The sequence below is a fragment of the Pristiophorus japonicus genome, chromosome 27 (assembly GCF_044704955.1).
Source record: "Pristiophorus japonicus isolate sPriJap1 chromosome 27, sPriJap1.hap1, whole genome shotgun sequence".
Lineage (NCBI taxonomy): Eukaryota > Metazoa > Chordata > Chondrichthyes > Pristiophoridae > Pristiophorus > Pristiophorus japonicus.
In genome coordinates, this window is record NC_092003.1 from 14,341,159 (window position 1) to 14,358,760 (window position 17,602).

Sequence of the window (17,602 nt, forward strand, 5' to 3'; positions counted from 1 at the left end):
AGCCTTGCCAGCGATGCCCACGTCCCGAGAATGAATAAACTTCAAATTCAAGGAATGTAATGACAGGCACACCCTCCTGTTTCAGGCTGAGTTATCAGCAGGAGGGTGAGTCACCGGGGTGTTTGGGGGGGGGCGGGGGGGGGGTGGGTGCAGAAAACCAGGCCTCGCAAGCCACATTGTGCATAATCTGGTGGCTTCTATTGTAGAATGTAGAGGAAGGGATAGAGAAAACAAACTCGGGGTCAAAGGGGGCACTGGGTTAAGGGGGAAACAGGGTCAGAGGGCACAGAGTCAAGAGGACACTGGATCGGGGTCAAGGGGACATGGTCAAGAGGGCATAGGGTCAAGAGGGCACTGAGCCAGAGTTGAGGGGACCACAGGGCAAAGGTCAAGAAGCCACAGGTTTGCGAAGGACAAGTGTCGGAGTGCCGTCGATAAATATTTCTTCACGTGGCGGGAGATCGCCAGCTGTCTCCCGGAAGATTTATTCCTTCACGGGATGTGGGCGTCGCCGGCAAGGCCCAGCATTTATTGCCCATCCTTAATTGCCCTTAAGAAGGAGAGGGTACCACCATTTCAGAGGGCAGTTAAGAGCATTGCTGTGGGTCTGGAGTCACATCGGCCAGACCGGGTAAGGACGGCAGATTTCCTTCTCTAAAGGACATTAGTGAACCAGATGGGTTTTTATGATAATCCGGTAGTTTCAGGTGCTTGAAGCCTGGACTCATGTAAGAGGCAGCTGAATGGGTGGATAGGGGGTTGGCCTCCCACTGGTCTTGGCCACATTGTATGCCCTTGTTTCCAATTTGATATCATCCCTTATTTCCCTAGTTAGCCACGGATGGTTATTCCTTCTCTTACAGTTTTTCCTTCTCATTGGGATATATTTTTGTTGTGAGTTATGAAATATCTCCTTAAATGTCTGCCACTATTCATCAACCGTCCTACACTTCAATCTATTTTCCCAGTCCACTTTAGCCAACTCTTCCCTCATACCTTTGTAATCTCTTTTATTTAAGCTTATGACACTGGTTTGAGATCCAACTTTCTCAACCTCCAACTGAATTTGAAATTCAACCACGTTATGGTCACTCTTTCCAAAAGGACCCTTTACTACGAGATCGTTTATTAATCCTGTCTCATTACACAATACCAGATCTAAGATAGCCTGCTCCCTAGTTGGTTCCGCAACGTACTGTTCAAGGAAACTATCCCGGATACACTCTATGAACTCTTCTTCAAGGCTACCCTGGCCAATTTGCTTTCTCCAATCAATAAGAAGATTAAACTCACCCATGATTATTGCCATTCCTTTTTTACAAGCCTCCATTGTATCTTGATTTATACTCCGTCCAATAGTGTAGCTACTGTTGGGGGCCTATAGACTATGCCCACCAGTGACTTTTTCCCCTTATTATTCCTTATCTCCACCCAAACTGATTCAACATCTTGATCTTCTGAGCCAGTATAGTTTCTCACTAACGCACTGATCTCATCTTTATGAACAGTTCTACCCCTCCTCCTTTTCCTTTCTGTCTGTCCTTCTGAATTGTACTGAGGGAGTGTTGCACTGTCGGAGGGGCAGTACTGAGGGAGTGCTGTACTGTCGGAGGGGCAGTACTGAGGGAGCGCCGCACTGTCGGAGGGGCAGTACTGAGGGAGCGCCACACTGTCGGAGGAGCAGTACTGAGGGAGTGCCGCATTGTCGGAGGGGCAGTACTGAGGGAATGCCGCACTGTCGGAGGGCAGTACTGAGGGAATGCCGCACTGTCGGAGGGGCAGTACTGAGGGAGTGCTGCACTGACGGAGGAGCAGTATTGCCAACTAAAGAAATAAAGGACGGTATCCAATTAAAAACAAGGGCATACAAAGTCGCCAAAACTAGTGGGAGGACAGAAGCTTTTAAAAGCCAGCAAAGAATGACTAAAGAAATGATTAAGAAAGGGAAGATAGACTATGAAAGTAAACTAGCACAAAATATAAAAACAGATAGCAAGAGTTTCTATAGGTATATAAAAAGGAAAAGAGTGGCTAAAGTAAATGTTGGTCCCTTAGAGGACGAGACCGGGGAATTAGTAATGGGGAACATGGAGGTGGCAGAAACTCTGAACAAATATTCTGTATCAGTCTTTACGGTAGAGGACACTAACAATATTCCAACAGTGGATAGTCACGGGGCTATGGCGGGGAGGAACTTAACACAATAACAATCACTAAGAAGATGACACTCAGTAAGATAATGGACTGAAGGCAGATAAATCCCCTGAACTTGATGGCTTGCATCCTAGGGTCTTAAGAGAAGTAGCGGCAGGGATTGTGGATGCATTGGTTGTAATTTACCAAAATTCCATAGATTCTGGGGAGGTCCCAGCAGATTGGAAAACTGTAAATGTAACACCCCTATTTAAAAAAGGAGGCAGACAAAAAGCAGGAAACTATAGACCAGTTAACCTAACATCTGTGGTTGGGAAAATGTTGGAGTCCATTATTAAAGAAGCAGTAGCAGGTCATTTGGAAAAGCAAAATTCGGTCAGGCAGAGCCAGCATGGATTTATGAAGGGGAAGTCATGTTTGACAAATTTGCTGGAATTCTTTGTGGATGTAACGAACAGGATGGATAAAAGGGAACCAATGGATGTGGTGTATTTGTACTTCCAGAAGGCATTTGACAAGTAGCCACATAAAAGGTTACTGCACAAGATAAAAGTTCACGGGGTTGGGGGTAATATATTAACATGGATAGAGGATTGGCTAACTAACAGAAAACGGAGAGTCGGCATAAATGGTTCATTCTCTAGTTGGCAACCAGTAACTAGTGGGGTACCGCAGGGATCAGTGCTGGGACCCCAACTATTTACAATCTATATTAACGACTTGGAAGAAGGGACTGAGTGTAACGTAGCCAAGTTTGCTGACAATACAAAGATGGGAGGAAAAGCAATGTGTGAGAAGGACACAAAAAGTCTGCAAAAGGACATAGACAGGCTAAGTGAGTGGGCAAAAATTTTGCAGATGGAGTAAAATGTTGGAAAGTGTGAGGTCATGCACTTTGGCAGAAAAAAAATCAAAGAACAAGTTATTATTTAAATGGAGAAAGATTGCAAAGTGCTGCAGTACAGTGGGACCTGGGGATACTTGTGCATGAAACACAAAAGGATAGTTTGCAGGTACAGCAAGTGATCAGGAAGGCCAATGGAATCTTGGCCTTTATTGCAAAGGGGATGGAGTATAAAAGCAGGGATGTCTTGCTACAGCTATAGAGTATTGGTGAGGCCACACCTGGAATACTGCGTGTAGTTTTGCTTTCTATATTTATGAAAGAATATACTTGCTTTAGAGGCAGTTCACAGAAGGTTCACTAGTTTGATTCCGGAGATGAGGGGGTTGATTTATGAGGAAAGATTGAGGAGGTTGGGCCTCTATTCATTGGAATTCAGAAGAATGAGAGGTGATCTTATCGAAACGTATAAAATTATGAGGGGGCAGAGAGGATGTTTCCACTGATGGGGAGACTAGAACTAGAGGGCATGATCTTAGAATAAGGGGCCGCCCATTTAAAACTGAGATGAGGAGAAATTTCTTCTCTCAGAGGGTTGTAAATCTGTGGAATTCGCTGCCTCAGAGAGCTGTGGAAGCTGGGACATTGAATAAATTTAAGTCAGAAAAAGACAGGTTCTTAAACGATAAGGGGATAAGAGGTCATGGGGAGCGGGCAGGGAAGTGGAGCTGAGTCCATGATCAGATCAGTCATGATCGTATTGAATGGCGGAGCAGGCTCGAGGGGCCGTATGGCCTACTCCTGTTCCTATTTCTTATGTTCTTATGTTCTTATTGAGGGAGCGTCACACTGTCGGAGGGGCTGTACTGAGGGAGTGCTGCATTGTCGGAGGGGCAGTATTAAGGGAGTGCTGCACTGTCGGAGTTGCAGTACTGAGGAAGCATCGCACTTTCAGATGAGACATTAAAGCGAGGCCCCGTCTGCTCTCTCAGGTGGACGTAAAAGATCCTACGGCCACTATTGAAAGAAGAGCGGGGGGAGTTATCCCCCGGTGTCCTGGGCCAATATTTATCCCTCAATCAACATCACTAAAACAGATTATCTGGTCAAATTCATTGTTGATTGTGGGAGCTTGCTGTGTGCAAATTGGCTGCCGCGGTAATGGGAGAGTGTAGAGGGAGCTTTACTCTGTATCTAACCATGTGCTGTACCTGCCCTGGGAGTGTGTGATGGGACAGGGTAGAGGGAGCTTTACTCTGTATCTAACCCGTGCTGTACCTGCCCTGGGAGTGTTTGATGGGACAGTGTAGAGGGAGCTTTACTCTGTATCTAACCCTGTGCTATACCTGCCCTGGGAGTGCTGAACAACTAGCTTTTAAATTGCTGATTAGAAGATTCAGAAACATGAGCTATATTTGGTGTATGTGTCAGTGAAGTGGTGTAAATTTGTTTTTCTGAAGAGGCCCAGATTTCCTGTCACAGGGCCTGTGGTGCTGAAAATTACTCAATTTAGAAAATGAAAGCAGAACACAGTATTGGGCGTAACTAAGGACAGTCCTCTATAGAACAGGAACATCAGTCATTTGGATTTTCAGAAGCCATTCGATAAGGTGGCACACAAGAGGTTATTAAACAAAATTAGGGCTCCTGGGATTGGGGTAAAACATTATCATGGATTTAGGATTGGTTACGGACAGAAAACTGAGAGTGGGAATAAGTGGGTCATTTTCGGGTGGGCAGGCTATAACTAGTTGGCTACCGCAAGGATCAGTGCTTGGGCCCCAGCTATTCACAATCTAGATCAATGATTTGGATGAGGGGACCAAATGTAATATATCCAAGTTTGCAGATGATACCAAGCTGGTGGGAATGTAAGTTGTGAGGAGGATGCAAAAAGGTTTCAAGGGAATATGGACAGGCTGAGTGAGTGGGCAAGAACATGGCAAATGGAATATAATGTGGAGAAATGTGAAATTATCCACTTTGTTCAGAAAAATAGAAAAACTGAGTATTTTTTAAACGGTGATAGATTGGGAAATGTTGGTGTTCAGAGGGACCTGGGTGTCCTTGTACACCAATCACTGAAAGTTAACTTGCAGGTACAGCAGGCAATTCAGAAAGCAAATGGTATGTTGGCCTTTATTACAGAAGGATTTGAGTATAAGAGTAAAGACGTCTTACTGTAATTATATAGGGCCCTGGTGAGACTGTATTGTGTACAGTTTGGGTCTCCTTACCTAAGGAAGGATATACTTGCCACTGAGGGAGTGCAATGAAGGTTCATTAGACTGATTCCTGGGATTGGGGGGATTATCCTATGGGGAAAGATTGAGCAGTCAAGGCCTATATTCTCTAGTTTAGAAGAATGAGAGGTGATACAATTCTGCTACTGCTGATGGCCCACAGCGCCCAGTTTTCAGCTGCGAGATCTGTTCTGAATCTATCCCATTTAGCACGGTGGTATTGCCACACATCACGATGGAGGGTGTCCTCAGTGTGAACGCAGAACTTTGTCTCCACAAGTACGTGGTCACTGCTACCAATACTGTCATGGACAGATGCATCTGCAACAGGTAGATTGGTGAGAACAAGATCAAATAGGTTTTTCCCTCGTGTTGGTTCTCTCACCACCTGCTGCAGGCCCAGTCTGGCAGCTATTTCCTTCAAGACTTGGCCAGTAGTGGTGCTACCACTATGTAATGGACATTGAAGTCCCCCATCCAGAGTGTGTTCTGTGCCCTTGATATCCTCAGTACTTCAACATGGAGGAGTACTGATTCATCAGCTGAGGGAGGGCGGTAGGTGGGAATCAGCAGGAGGTTTCCTTGCCCATGCTTGACCTGAAGCCATGAGACTTTATGGGTTCCGGATTCAATGTTGAGGACTCCCAGGGCCACTCCCTCCTGACTGTATACCACTGTACTGCCACCTCTGGTGGGTCTGTCAGGCTGGTGGGACAGGACATACCCAGGGATGGTGATGGAGGAGTCTGGGACGTTGGCTGAAAGATATAATTCTGTGAGAATGACTATGTCAGGCTGTTGCTTGACTAGTCTGTGGGACAGCTCTCCTAATTTTGACACAAGTCCCTAAGGTTCGTGAGGAGGACTTTGCAGGGTTGACTGGGCTGGGTGTGTCCGAAGCCAGTGCCTAGGTTGATGCCCGTCCGGTTTTATTCTTATTATTTCTCATAGCGGTTTGTTACAACTGAGTGACTTGCAGAAGGCAGGCAAGAGTAAACCACATATAGGCCAGACCAGGTAAGCACGGTAGATTTCTTACCCTAAAAGGACATTAGTGAACCAGTTGGATTTGTACAACAATCCGGTAGTTTCATGGTCTATTATTTATTTTTATTATTTACTTTTATTCCAGCTGCCGTGATGGGATTTAAACTCACAACTCATGATCATTACTCCAGGCCTCTGGTTTGCTAATCCAGTAACATAACCACTATGTTACCGTACCCACATGTGTCTCAGTGTTGGCTCCTGTACATGTATGGTACACAGCGGGTCAAAGGGAACAATTCACTCCTGGCTAGTACTGTATGGCTCCATGTGTGTCTCAATATAATTTCTGATAAGGCAGTACCAGTGATAGAGCAGTCAGTCCTCTAGATATACACAGGGGAGACAGATACATCCTGTCTGGGACCCAGACGAAACAAATATTTCCTGTCTAGGACCCAGGTGAGAGATATTTCCTGCCTGGGACCCAGATGAGAGATATTTCCTGTCTAGGACCCAGGTGAGAGATATTTCCTGCCTGGGACCCAGGTGAGAGATATTTCCTGTCTGGGACCCAGGTGAGAGATATTTCCTGTCTGGGACCCAGGTGAGAGATATTTCCTGTCTGGGACCCAGGTGAGAGATATTTCCTGTCTGGGACTCAGGTGAGAGATATTTCCTGTCTAGGACCCAGGTGAGAGATATTTCCTGTCTAGGACCCAGGTGAGAGATATTTCCTGTCTGGGACCCAGGTGAGAGATATTTCCTGTCTAGGACCCAGGTGAGAGATATTTCCTGTCTGGGACTCAGGTGAGAGATATTTCCTGTCTAGGACCCAGGTGAGAGATATTTCCTGTCTAGGACCCAGGTGAGAGATATTTCCTGTCTAGGACCCAGGTGAGAGATATTTCCTGTCTAGGACCCAGGTGAGAGATATTTCCTGTCTGGGACTCAGGTGAGAGATATTTCCTGCCTGGGACCCAGGTGAGAGATATTTCCTGTCTGGGACTCAGGTGAGAGATATTTCCTGTCTAGGACCCAGGTGAGAGATATTTCCTGTCTGGGACTCAGGTGAGAGATATTTCCTGTCTAGGACCCAGGTGAGAGATATTTCCTGTCTAGGACCCAGGTGAGAGATATTTCCTGCCTGGGACCCAGATGAGAGATATTTCCTGTCTGGGACTCAGGTGAGAGATATTTCCTGTCTAGGACCCAGGTGAGAGATATTTCCTGTCTGGGACTCAGGTGAGAGATATTTCCTGTCTGGGACCCAGATGAGAGATATTTCCTGCCTGGGACCCAGGTGAGAGATATTTCCTGCCTGGGACCCAGGTGAGAGAGATATTTCCTGTCTGGGACCCAGGTGAGAGAGATATTTCCTGCCTGGGACCCAGATGAGAGATATTTCCTGCCTGGGACCCAGGTGAGAGAGATATTTCCTGTCTGGGACCCAAGTGAGAGATATTTCCTGCCTGGGGTCTCTGGGCTGTCCCATTTTGCAACACCCAGGATTGACAGTGGGCCGGGCAGAGCAGGATTCAGGGCAGGAAGTGGGCTCAGAGTGTCTACTTCACCTCAATAACCAAGGTCTTCATAGCAGAGAACAATAGCGAGCTTCCCTTGGCTGAATGCATTTGTCGCCTTCGTACATACATGCCTCCTGGTTGGCTCCCCACGGCTAACCCCCGCGTGACCCCACCCCCCACTGGTTGGCTCCCCATAGCTAACCCCCGCATTCCCCCCACCCCCACCCCGACTGGTTGGCTCCCCACAACTAACCCCCGCTCCCCCACCCCACTCACCACCCCACCACCACACATGCCACAAGCACCATGCTGGTTCCTTTTACCTCTGTTCTTGCGCCAGCCCCCTCGGCCTGGCCCAGGTTCCCGTCAGCCTCCTCCACCGAGTCACTGCGCCTCCGAGCCCGTTTTTTCTTGACCAGGTCCGCGTCCCGGAGGTGGGAAAAGCCTGACTTGCTGGACCTGCCCGGGGAACGGCTCTCCGATGACTGCGAGCGCTGAAGCCTCTCCGGTCTGCCGGTCCCGCCAAGCAAGCCCATCACATTCCTGCCGTCGGTGTTGTCCGCGGGGGCCGATGGTCCTTCCTGGGATGACGACTGAGCGGGAGACCCATTGGGAACATCAGAACTCTCTTTTGGTAGAACCTCGGCACTCTTTTCTCTTTCCAGAGCTCTCTTGTGTGTTTGAGGGCACTCTGGGCCCTTGACTGTCCCAAGCTGCTCTTGGTGGGGTCTCCCCTCAGGGGCTTCATGATCCCTTGCAGCTGAAGGCGGCCCTTGACTCGGGGCAGACAGTTCCTGGGGCTTCCCAGCATCCTCTGTGGCCACTGGCTGCACGGGCTCCTCATGGTCCACCTGGGCAGGCGGCCCCATGGCGGAGGACGTCTCTGGAGGCCTCTCCTCCTCCTCTATGATGAGCAACGCTGATGTGGGGGGTGCTTCTCTGATGAAAAGCTCTATGGGCTTCCCACGGTCACCTGGACTGGACTCATCCAATGGCCTCCCAGGGACCTCTGCAGTCGACATCTCCTTATCCTGTGTCTGCTCCTCAGAGGCAAGTGGCTCCACAGGTTTCCCATCAGCCTCCGTGATGGACACTTCCCCGAGCTTCCCATGATCCTCTGAGGCAGCCTGCTGCTCATGATCTTCTGAGGTAACCTGCATTCCATGATCCTCTGAGGCGACTGACTTCCCATGAGCCTCTGAGGTGGCTGACTTCCTATGATCCTCTGATGCGACCTGCTTCCCATGATCCTCGGAGGCAGTCATCTCCACAGGTTTCCCATCAGCCTCCGTAATGTACAGTTCCATTGTCTTCCCATGATCCTCTGAGGCGACCTGCTTCCCATGATTCTCTGAGGTGACCTGCTTCCCATGATCCACTGCAGTGGAAAGCTCACTGCTCTTCCCATGGTCCTCTAAAGCAGGCGGGCTCACGGATTTCCCAGCATCCTCTGTAATGGACAATTCTTGGGGCTTCCCATGGTCCTCTGAGGCAGGCGGGCTCACAGATTTCCCAGCATCCTCTGTAATGGACAATTCTTGGGGCTTCCCATGGTCCTCTGAGGCAGGCAGGCTCACAGATTTCCCAGCACCCTCTGTAATGACCAGTTCCTGGGGCTTCTCATGATCCTCCGAGGCGGGCGGGCTCACGGATTTCCCATCAGCCTCTGTTGTGGCCAGGCCCCTGGTCTTCCTACGGGCCTTTGCAATGGGCACATCCTTGGGCCTCCCAGGGTCCTTTGAGGCCGAGCCCTCCCCAGACCTCCCAAGCTCCTGTGGTGATGCAACACTCAGCCCAGCCTTTTGATCGTGAACCAAATGCTTTGGCACCAGGGCCAGACCGCCCTCCGTTGACTGGACACCCGCAGAGACCCTGGTGCCAGACACTGATGACTGGGACTGTTTCTGGGGGAGCAAGTCACTGTTGGCATCATACTCGAGAGCTTTGGAGGAGTTGGGGTGTGGATCGGCCCGAGGAGAGGTCTTTGGCTCTGGGTTGACTTCATCACTCAACAGGACTTGGCTGTTCCTCTTCAAGGCTTCCCTCTTGGGCCTGTTGGGTCTCTGTGGCACAGAGCTGGCCTGATGGACCTCCATTCTCTCCGAGTAAAACTGGACGGGATCCAAAGAGCTATGGGTGTCCGAGTCAAAGTTGCCTACCTTATAGGTGCTGTGGCTGCTGTTCTCTTCAATCTGCACCACATTGAGCTCCTGTCCGGTGAAGTGGGCCCTGATCTGGCACAGGTAGGTCATCACGATGAGCTTGTCAGGGATGGCCAGCAGGACCATGTCCGCCGGCTCCAGGAGCCGTGAGATGCCCAGGCTGGCAAAACCATCAAAGGCCTGGAGAGGGTAAAATGGGAAAACAGTCAAAACAACCGGAGATGGCATTGCACAGAAGGCAAGTGGATTAACAGTTAACAGTATTTCCAATTGACCCCAGTGCAGATCTCACAGGAATAGGCCATTCAGCCCCTCGAGCCTGCTCCGCCATTCAATCAGATCATGGCTGATCTGTATCTTAACTCCATCTACCTGCCTTGATTCCGTAACCCTTAATACCCAACAAAAATCTATCAATCTCACTTTTGAAATTTACAATTGCCCCCCCCGCCCCCACCCAGCCGCAACAGCTTTTTGGGGAGAGAGTTCCAGATTCCCAGCACTCTTTGTGTGAAGAAGTGCTTCCTGACATCATCCCTGAACGTCTGGCTCTGATTTTAAGGTGACGCCCCCTTGTTCTGGACTCCCCCACCAGAGGAAATAGTTTCTAGCTATCTACCCTATCAACACCTTTATTCATCTCAAACACCTCAATTAGATCACCTTTTAATCTTCTAAACTCGAGGGAATACAAGGTCAATCTATGCAACAATTTAGCCCCGGTATTATTCTGGTGAATCTGTGCATTTTTTAATTAGTTCCTGGGATGTGGGCATCGCTGGTAAGGCCCAGCATTTATTGCCACTCATTAATCGCCTTTGAGAAGGTGGTGGTGAGCCACCTTCTTGAATTGTTGCAGTCCCGTGTGGTGAAGTTACTCCCACTTAGAGAGAGGTGGGTTGGGTGGGATGGGGGAGAGGGGTGGGTTGGATGGGATGGGGAAGAGGGGCGGGGAAGGATGGGATGTGGGGGTGGAGGGGTGGGAAAGATGGTTTGGGGAAAGGGGGAGGGGGAAGGAGGGAAGGAGGGGTGGGTTGGGGGGTAAGGACGGGATGGGGGTGGAGTGGGAGGGTGCGTCGTGAGTATGGACGTGTTGTGCGACCAATGGTGGGAGAGTCGGGGTGGGGGGCAGAGCAGAGAGCTCATGTGATGAAGCCTCCGGGAATATACCCAACCAACCCAACCCCCATCGTGACCCGCTGGTCTTGTCCCCCTCGCTTGTTTTAGGCCTCCTCTTGTACTCACCTTCTTGTTGTTCATCTTGATATCGTGAGGGTCCAGCGAGGAGTAATCTCTGAGGGGGAGAGAAAGAGAAAGAGGGAGAAATAAATAGGAGGCCAAGGGAAGGGAAGCCCCATATCGCAAACCGCCCCTCCCCACACCTTCCGATTGTGCGGCGGTCTGCCAAAATATCATCAACCTGTGACCCATTCAAGGGGTAAATTGAGGAATCCTTTGTGATGATCAGAACGGTTATGTAAGAGAGTTGGGACTGAATAAAAGTGAGCAAGTTGCAAATAGTACCTTGGAGGCCATAGCGGGGCTGGGCAGGCTCACAGTGGAGTTGGTTTGGGGAGGCCCAGGGTGGAGCTGGGCTGATGTGCTCCTCTGTGGAGCTGAGCTGTGGAGGCCCATAATGTACCTCCTCCAGCCCCTCAACCCTCCGAAATCTCTACGTTCCTCCAATCCTCTTGAACATCCCCGATTTTAACCACTCCGCCATTGGCGGCTGTGCCTTCAGCTGCCTGGGCCCCAAGTTCTGGAATTCCCTCCCTAAACCTCTCCGCCTCTCTCTCCTCCTTTAAGAAGTTCCTTAAAACCTACTTTCTTGACCAAGCTTTTGGTCACCTGCCCCTAATATCTCCTTGTGGCTCGGTGTCAGATTTTGTTTGATTACGCTCCTGTGTAGCACCTTGGGATGTTTTACTACGTTAAAGGCGCTATATAAATGCAAGTTGTTGTACTTACATGAGTCCAGGGTGGAAGTGGTGTAGGATGGCGCAGAAGGCCAGCCCGTTCCGCCAGGAGGTGGTGAAATTGGTGATCTTCAGCCGAGGGTAGGTCTTGGTCACCTCCTTACACCAGTCCAGCAGGCAGCGGCTGGGGTTGGCGAGGGTCGGGCAGGGAAGGGCGCTCTGCTGTTGGTGGACAGAAAGGGAGGGCGCAGTCAGACACACACGCTTTCACACTCAGTACCGCGACCTTCTCTAATGGCCGAAACTCCCTCCCACCCACCAGTGGCCGCTGAACCCCGCCAGTTAGATTCAGGGTCAGGAACATTAAGGAGGCCATTTAACCCCTCAGGCCCATTCCGCCATCCAATCAGATCCTGGTTGATCTGCACCTCAATCCCATTTTTCCCACCATTGCTCCATATCGTTCGATACCATTACGTAGAAACATAGGAATCTAAAGCGCGGAAGGAGGCCATTTCGGCCCATCGTGTCCGCGCCGGCCGACAAAGAGCCGCACAACCCTCGGTCGGCAGCCCTGAAGGATACAGATAAACCTATGAGCACTGAACAATGGCGGAAAGGCAAAGAGCACCCGGCCCAACCAGTCTGCCCCACACAACTGCAACACTCCTTACACCGAAACATTCTACAGTCCACCCCAACCCGAGCCTTACCCAACATCCCCCATCTCAGTCTTGAAAGCTCCAATTGACCCCCAGCATCCACGGCCTTGTTGGCGGGAGAGTGTTCCAGATTCCCACCGCCCTTTGTGTGAAGAAGTGCTTCCTGACATCACCCCTGAATAGCCTGGCTCTAATTTGAAGGTTCTGCCCCCTTGTTCTGGACTCCCCCCAACCAGAGGAAATAGTTTCTCTCTATCTACCCAATCAAATTATTTAATAAGAATATAAGAATTAGGAGCAAGTGTAGGCCATTCGGCCCCTCAAGCCTGTTCCACCATTCAATAAGATCATGGCTGATCATCTATCTCAACTCCACTTTCCTGCACTATCCCCATATACCCATTTAAGGAAGGATATACTTGCATTGGAGGCTGTTCAGTGAAGCTTCACTAGGTTGATTCCAGAGATGAGGGGGTTGACTTATGAGGAAAAGTTGAGCAGGTTGGGCCTAAACTCATTGGAGTTCAGAAAAATGAGTGATGATCTTATTGAAATGTATAAGATACTGAGGGGGCTCGACAATGTGGATGTTTCCCATGGGGGAATATAGAACTAGGGGGCATAGTCTTAGAATAAGGGGTCACCCATTTAAAACTGAGATGAGGAGAAATTTCTTCTCTCAGAGGGTTGTAAATCTGTGGAATTCTCTGTCTCAGAGAGCTGTGGAGGTTGGATCATTAATCTGTCTATCTCCGCCTTAAATATATTTATTGAGCGATAAGGGAATAAAGGGTTATGGGGAGCGGGCGGGGAGGTGGAGCTGAGTCCATGATCAGATCAGCCATGATCTTATTGAATGGTGGAGCAGGCTCGAGGGGCCCTATGGCCCACTCCTGCTCCTATTTCTTATGTTCTTATCCCTTGATTCCCCTAGAGTCCAAAAATCTATTGACCTCAGCCATGAATATACTCAATGATTGGGCCTCCACAGAGAATTCAAAAGATTCACCACCCTCTGAGTGAAGAAATTCATCCTCAGCTTGGCCCTAAATGGCCGACCCCTTATTCTGAGACTGTGACCCCTGGTTCTAGACTCCCCAGCCCGGGGAACATCCTCCCTGCATCTACCCTGTCAAGCCCCCTGAAAGAGGGGAGCGCTTACGATTGAAGGATCGGCTGGTTTCTTCTCCGGGCTTGAACCCACCGTGCTGGAGTCGGCCGTGACGGTACCGAGGGATAGCGGAGGGGGTGGGGCTTTCCGCTTGGCCCTGACCTCCGGTTCCTTCTGACTTGCTGGCACCAGAGCTGCTGCCGCATCCCGCGAGGGTGGTGTTGTCGGCCGGGCGCCAGGCGTTGGGCCAGGCTGAGTTGTGGCCGAGGAGCCTGGGGCAGGCACTCTGCCGATAGCCGTGCTCTCCTGGGCATTCTTGGCATTGGCTGTTGGGGTTGGCACTGCCACGTTCTGGTTGACCATCGAGGCCCACGTGACACCACCGGGCAGCAATGCTGATGATGTTGATGGGTCCGTCGAGCCCATTAAGTTTGAAGGCACAGTAGTGTCCTGAGAGGCTCCACTTGGCAATCCCGCGGAGTCAGAAGGCGTGGTTAAAGTGTGTTGCCTCTTCTTGAGCCGCGGAGCGGGCAGTGGCTTATCGCCCCTCACCTCGCTGGCCTTGGAAGATCTGAAAGTAAGAGTGTAGCATACAATGAATGCAGAAAGAAAGACTTACATTTACGCCGCCCTTCACGGCCCCAGGATGCCCAAAGCACTTTACAGCCAGTGAAGCACATTTTGCAGTGTAGTTACTATTGCAATATAGGAAATGCGGCAGCCAATTTGCGCACAGCAAGCCCCCAATAACAGCAATGTGATAATGATTATCTCATCTCTGTTTTTAGTGATGTTGGTTGAGACATAAATATTGGCCCCAGGACACTGGGGAGAACTCTTCTTCCAATAGTGACCATGGGATCTTTTACGTCCACCTGAGAGAGCAGACGGGGTCTCGGTTTAATGTCTCATCCGAAAGACGGTACCTCTGACAGCGCAGCGCTCCCTCAGTACTGCCCATCCAATTGTGCGGCTCTCCCTCAGTACAGCCCCTCCGACAGTGCAGCGCTCCCTCAGTACTGCCCATCCAATTGTGCAGCTCTCCCTCAGTACAGCCCCTCCGACAGTGCGGCGCTCCCTCAGTACTGCCCCTTCAACAGTGCAGCGCTCCCTCAGTACTGGCATAGGGAGCGTCAGACTATATTTTTGCGCTCAAGACTCTGGAGTGGGACTCGAACCCATGACATTCTGCCTCAGAGGCAAGAAGTGCTCACTTCAAATTCTCAAACTGCCACTGTGGATTTGAACTCACGTTCTGCTAGATTAGGCCTCTGGATTATGAGTCCAGGAACATAACTACTCCGCCACCGTCCCCTTGCATGGAAGCGATAGTGGGATGCGCAGCATTGAGAGAACGACAGAGGGTCTGAAAGAATGTTGAGGCCCATCGGATAGATTGGGTCAGTTGGCAGTTAATCGGAATTGCTCTCACTTACCCAGCATCCTTCTTGCCCGTTGTCAGTTGCTCGGCGACCGGCATATGGCCTACCTCCTCTGGCTTGCCGAGCCTGTGATCGCTGAGTTGGGCCTCGTCTTCGAAGGGATTGGTTGGCTCAGCGGCGTTGCGGATTGGCCGCTGGCTGTCCGGGCTCGGGCTCGGCCTCCTTCCCTGCAAGGGTGGCTTGGTTTCACTGCCCTGGTTTCCGAACAGGACGTCCGTGGTCTCCCCGCTACTCTTCGGTGGCTGGTGCTGGCCCGTCACTTTGCTGAAGATTTGACTCCCCTCCGGTGTAGCTGATGGGACCCTCTCATCGTTAAAAGGGTTTGTGTGCGGGACTTGCGCTTTGCTGATCGGACTCAACGGGCGTGAACTGGCCGAGGCCACCTCTGTCTCACATCCACCCAGGGCATCCTCCTTCCGTCTACCTGGGAAGGAAGCTGTGTGTCAGAGAATTTAACAGTTAGATACAGAGTAAAGCTCCCTCTACATTGTCCCATCAAACACTCCAAGGGCAGGGATAGCACGGGGTTAGATATAGAGTAAAGTTCCCTCTACACTGTCCCATCAAACACTCCCAGGGCAGGTACAGCACGGGGTTAGATATAGAGTAAAGTTCCCTCTACACTGTCCCATCAAACACTCCCAGGGCAGGTATAGCACGGGGTTAGATACAGAGTAAAGCTCCCTCTACATTGTCCCATCAAACACTCCAAGGGCAGGGATAGCACGGGGTTAGATATAGAGTAAAGTTCCCTCTACACTGTCCCATCAAACACTCCCAGGGCAGGTATAGCACGGGGTTAGATACAGAGTAAAGCTCCCTCCACACTGTCCCATCACACACTCCCAGAGGCCGCTGCAGGTCACTGCCCAATGACTGTTATTGAAAAGCGGGTGTGTGTGTGGATGTTGTGGATAGGATTTGGCTTGGCTCCGATGCTCCCATTGTGTAATATCTGAGGCGGAAAGATTAGCCCTGTATGTTGGTTAAGGAATCTGGGCCTTCAGGAGAGCTAAACCAGTGGAGGGGTGGCAGGGTGGAACATCCAAAACCTTGAAAGGATCTCATGAAATCTTTAAAGGTGTGAGCATGCTCAGAAGACTCACCTTCCTGTGTCCCCAGCACAACCTGACTGGCTCCCGCTGCCACATGATCCTCCTCTTCCTCCTCCAGCGTGCCGAGAGGCTCATTGACATCTGCGAATACAACGGCGACAGAATTACTGCATGGGGACTGAGGGGGGTGGGGACATGAGGGAAGAGCAGAGCTGCTCCCGTTCCCAATGTCCCAAATTGAAAAAGTCGTGCTCCTCAGCACTTTCCAGGACTCATTGTCTCTGGAGGCCTTTGGGCTTTAGTAGGGGTCTTTCCCGACTGCCATGCATGCTGGGATAACCCCTGCCTCCGTAGGTATCTCTTGTTTTCGCCTGCTCTCTGGCACTCTCCAACCTTGCAAATCCCACAGGCGGGGCACGGCTGCGGAGAGAGAAAGGGTGGTGCAGAAACAAAAGGGGGAGGGGAGAGAGAGAGAGAGAGCGAGAAAGGAGGATGAGAAAGAAGAGGATGTGAGAGGGGGCGTGAGAGAGAGAGAGAGAGAGAGAGAGAGAGAGAGAGAGAGAGAGAGAGAGAGAGAGAATGAGATAGAATGATTGAAATGACCAGGAAACGGAATGGGGGGAGGTCTATCCCCAATCCCACGCCACTGCTGAAAGCTCTCTGGAGGCCGTTGAGTTTTAATAGGGGGTTTTTACTAAAGCCATGCATGCTGAGATACCTGTGCCTCCATAGTTATCTCTGTTTTTCCTCTCTAAACCTTGAAGAAAGAGGGTGAGAGAGAGAAAGGATGAGCGGGAGAGAGAGTGAGAGAGAGAGACGGTGAGAGGGAGACGGTGAGAGGGAGACGGTGAGAGGGAGACGGTGAGAATGAGAGAGAAGAATACATCAGTGCCCCTGACATCCTCCCCCCCCCTACAATTCAATCAGATGTTCGAATTGTAAATGATTTTTTGTTGACTATAACAGCCGAGCTTTCAACAATCCAAATATAGGGCTTTACATGTAAGTTAATGATTCACTCTGCAGTAGCCAACCTCCACGGACGTGTCAAGCCTGATGATCCCCACGGTGCAGTGTCAGCATTTCCTCCCCCACCGCCACGGCCCTGACACAGAGAACTCGCTGCGACCGGGGCTCCAGAGTCGGCTGGCCAGTCGGAAAACATGTCAGTACCACACACCCAATGATCATGCAGAATCCAACCATGCTGCCTTCATCTCCCCCCCCACCCGATTCCCCCACCCATGTTTAATTTCTTAACAGCAACCAGGCTTTCATTTGCAACACACTCAACGTTACATGTTAGGCAAGTAATAGAAAAGCAAGGAGCATCTGCACAGTTACAGCACGTAGCCAACGGAGCTGGTGTTCAACATATTCCGTCCTGTTTATACAACAGGACTCTTGTTAGCCTGTATGCAATCGGTTCGTTATTCTCTAGGATGTTACAATCAGCCCAGGTTCCTTCTTCTTATTAACTGATCGCTGCAGCAAAATGCA

The 17,602-nt window shown here is 50.4% G+C and overlaps 1 protein-coding gene across 9 annotated transcripts in view; it reads right to left on the reverse strand.

Moving 5' to 3' along the window:
• Positions 1–17,602, reverse strand: part of LOC139239492 (EH domain-binding protein 1-like) — a 142,677-nt gene that overhangs the window by 68,228 nt on the left and 56,847 nt on the right. For 6 of the 9 annotated variants that reach the window (XR_011588660.1, XR_011588659.1, XM_070868274.1 and 3 more), the window contains 6 exons: positions 16,154–16,243; positions 15,042–15,483; positions 13,657–14,176; positions 11,885–12,054; positions 11,162–11,210; positions 8,078–10,096 (listed from right to left, as the gene is read on the reverse strand). Coding sequence is in view for 7 of the 9 variants with exons in the window: in XM_070868274.1 (XP_070724375.1) it covers positions 8,078–10,096; positions 11,162–11,210; positions 11,885–12,054; positions 13,657–14,176; positions 15,042–15,483; positions 16,154–16,243 (3,290 nt within the window). In the remaining 2 variants the exon portion in view is untranslated. The remainder of the gene's footprint in view (positions 1–8,077; positions 10,097–11,161; positions 11,211–11,884; positions 12,055–13,656; positions 14,177–15,041; positions 15,484–16,153; positions 16,244–17,602) is intronic. The other 3 variants (XM_070868280.1, XM_070868277.1, XM_070868275.1) reach the window with 3 other exon arrangements.